We start from the raw sequence: 2,724 nt of genomic DNA, 5'->3' as shown, positions 1-2,724 counted from the left end.
CAGAGCAAGACTTGGTCTCAAAAAAAAAAAAAAAAAAAAAAAAAAAAAAATGCGGCCAGGCGCCGTGGCTTACGCCTGTAATCCCAGCGCTTTGAGAGACCGAGGCAGGTGGATCATCTGAGCTCAGGAGTTCAAGACCAGCCTGGCCAACATGGTGAAACATCGTTTCTACTAAAAATACAAAAAAATTAGCTGGGCATGGTGGTGGGCCCCTGTCATCCCAGCTGCTCGGGAGGCTGAGGCAGGAGAATCACTTGAACCCGGGATGCGGAGGTTGCAGTGAGCCGAGATGTCGCCATTGCACTCCAGCCTGGGTGACAAGAGTGAAACTCCGTCTGAAAAAAAAAAAAAAGGAAGAAAAGAAAAGAAAAAGAAAAAGAACCCCTTGTAGTGGCTCAAGCCTCTGATGTTTTGGGAGGTCAAGGAGTGAGGATCCCTTGAGCCCAGGAGTTTGAGGCTGCATTGAGCTATGATCATTCCGCTGCATGCCAGCCTGCGTGACAGAGCAAAACCCCATCTCTAAAAAAAAAAAAAAAGAACCCCGTGTGCCTTGTGTGTGCTGGGCACTTGTGCACAAATCTTACCTCCCATCCACCCCGTCCTCCAAAGTGAGAGCCCCAGAAGGAAGGGACTGGAGCTGGCCCAGTTCCTGACTCCTAGCACGTCCTCGAAAGCTGTTTGCTGCTGAGCCAGTGCCGGACAGTCACTCCCAGTTCCTCTAAGGCGAGCCGAGTGGGGTTTCGGGCCCCACCACCTCCCTCCCACCTCTTCCACGCTAGACTTTGTTTCCTGCTGGGCTGCAGCTGCCCCTCACCAGCTGGTGACTCAGAGCCTGGGCAGGATGGCAGTGCCGATTGGGCCCTCGCAGCGCTCTGAGCCTTCTGTGACTCAGCTTGTGGTGAGGCTGCGCCTGGGCTCCGGGGTGGGGCCCCTCCGCCCCAGCCTGGCCCTCCTTCCTCTCCCCTTTAGGTCTTGCTGATTTCTGTCCTCCAGGTCATCTCAGTAGAACGAGGATAATCCTGAATTCAGAACATATTTCCTGAGCACCGAGAGTGCCCGGGAGAGGAGGGCCGAGAGCTGGCTCCTGTGCTCCTAAGAGGACGGTTCCCTGGGTAGGAGCAGAGAGAAGGCCCAGAGGAAGATGGGAGGGAGGCAGGGCAAAGGATGCTATGGAGATAGCCCAGAGCTGGGCCGCAGGTGAGCAAGGACCACTGTGTGTTAAGGACTGATCAGGGACCTGGGAGCAGGGAGGTTACGAGGACCGGGCCTTCCCACCCCACATGGTGCCTCTGTGAGAATTAGCAAAGTCAGTGAAAACAGGCTGGGACTGTCTTGTGCCAGGGCCCCAGCTGGCTTGGCAAATGCAGTGAGGGCTGGATTCAGCCCCCATCACCCGACGCATTTGTGCAGGGAGCCCTGAGTGAGGAGGCAGGGGTGGTGCCGCCTCCTAGGGGACATTTGGAAAAGTGTCTACGGAGGTGTTTTCATTGCCACTATGTCTGATGTTTGTGAGAGGGGGGTTGCGGGGGGAGTGTGGGCAGGGGGAGGGTTATTGGCATTTAGTGTCTGAAATCCAGGGATGCTAGGTGTCCTGTCAAGGTGGCTGGTCCTGCCAAGGGATGAAATATTCCCTCTACTCCCAAATTCAGGCCTGAGACCCCTCTGCTGTCCAGTTACATCATGGAGAGGATCATAACAACCGTGACCTTCTGAAATTCTTCCCAGTGTTCTAAGTGGGTTTTTTTGTTTGTTTTTGTTTTTGTTTGAGATGGAGCCACAGCTGGAGTCCAATGGTGCGATCTCAGCTCATTGTAACCTCCACTTCCTGGGTTCAAGTGATTCTCCTGCCTCAGCCTCCCGAGTAGCTGGGATTACAGGTGCATGTCACTACACCCGGGTATTGTATTTTTAGTAGATATGGGGTTTCGCCATGTTGGCCAGACTGGTCTTGAACTCCTGGCCTCCAGTGATCCACCCACCTTGGCCTCCCGAATTGCTGAGATTACAGGCGTGAGCCACCACACTCGGCCGAGCCTGGTTTTCTACCTGTGCTACCTACTTTCTCTAAGGATGTCCTGCTCTGGAAATCTTCAAGGGAATGTCTTTTACCTTAAAGTAACTCCCCTTCCTCCCTGTCAGGTATCTCTGCATAACTCTGAAGGGTTTTGAAGATGCAAAGTCCTTCCTCTCTGCCATCCAGGGAAGCTTCTGGCCACCCTCAGGGTGAGTCGGCAGTGGCGAGTGGAAGTTCCTCAACTTCATTACAGCTGTGAGGCCTCGAATTGGCTCTCACCACTCTGGGCATCCTTTTTTGTAAAATGGAGCCAGTAATTTCCATTCTTCTGGTTGTTGTAGGCTGGCAATGAGGGCATCCACAGATGGCATCTGGCCCACTCATCAAATGGCAGTTACCCTCTCTCGTGATGATTGTCAGCGTCTACTGTGAAAGATGGGAAGGGTCTCTACATCTATTCTTTATTTATTTATTTTTTTCTTTAAGAGATATAATTGCCCAGGCTGGTCTTGAACTCCTAGACTTGAGCCATCTGCCTACCTCAGCCTCCTAAAGTGCTGGGATTACAGGTGTGTGCCCCCAAGCCCGGCCTGCACTGCATTCCTATTCCGATGTTACAAGGTGGATGGGGCCATGATAGAGGTTTGAGCCAGCAAGGAGGGTGTGGCATGAGGCCTGATGGCTTCCTGGAGGAGGAGGTGTTTGAATTA

At 53.0% G+C, this 2,724-nt stretch overlaps 1 protein-coding gene across 1 annotated transcript in view; it reads right to left on the bottom strand.

Annotated features, from left to right (window-relative positions):
- Positions 1-662, bottom strand: part of FAM129B (family with sequence similarity 129, member B) — a 101,630-nt gene extending 100,968 nt beyond the window's left edge. Inside the window, exon 1 of the mRNA XM_011988355.1 lies at positions 585-662. Coding sequence (XP_011843745.1) covers positions 585-591 — 7 coding nt within the window. The 5' untranslated portion in view covers positions 592-662. The remainder of the gene's footprint in view (positions 1-584) is intronic.
- Positions 663-2,724: the final 2,062 nt, after the last annotated feature.

Source organism: Mandrillus leucophaeus, unplaced genomic scaffold, assembly GCF_000951045.1.
Source record: "Mandrillus leucophaeus isolate KB7577 unplaced genomic scaffold, Mleu.le_1.0 Scaffold109, whole genome shotgun sequence".
Taxonomy (NCBI): domain Eukaryota; kingdom Metazoa; phylum Chordata; class Mammalia; order Primates; family Cercopithecidae; genus Mandrillus; species Mandrillus leucophaeus.
This window is presented reverse-complemented; position numbering and strand designations above follow the sequence as displayed.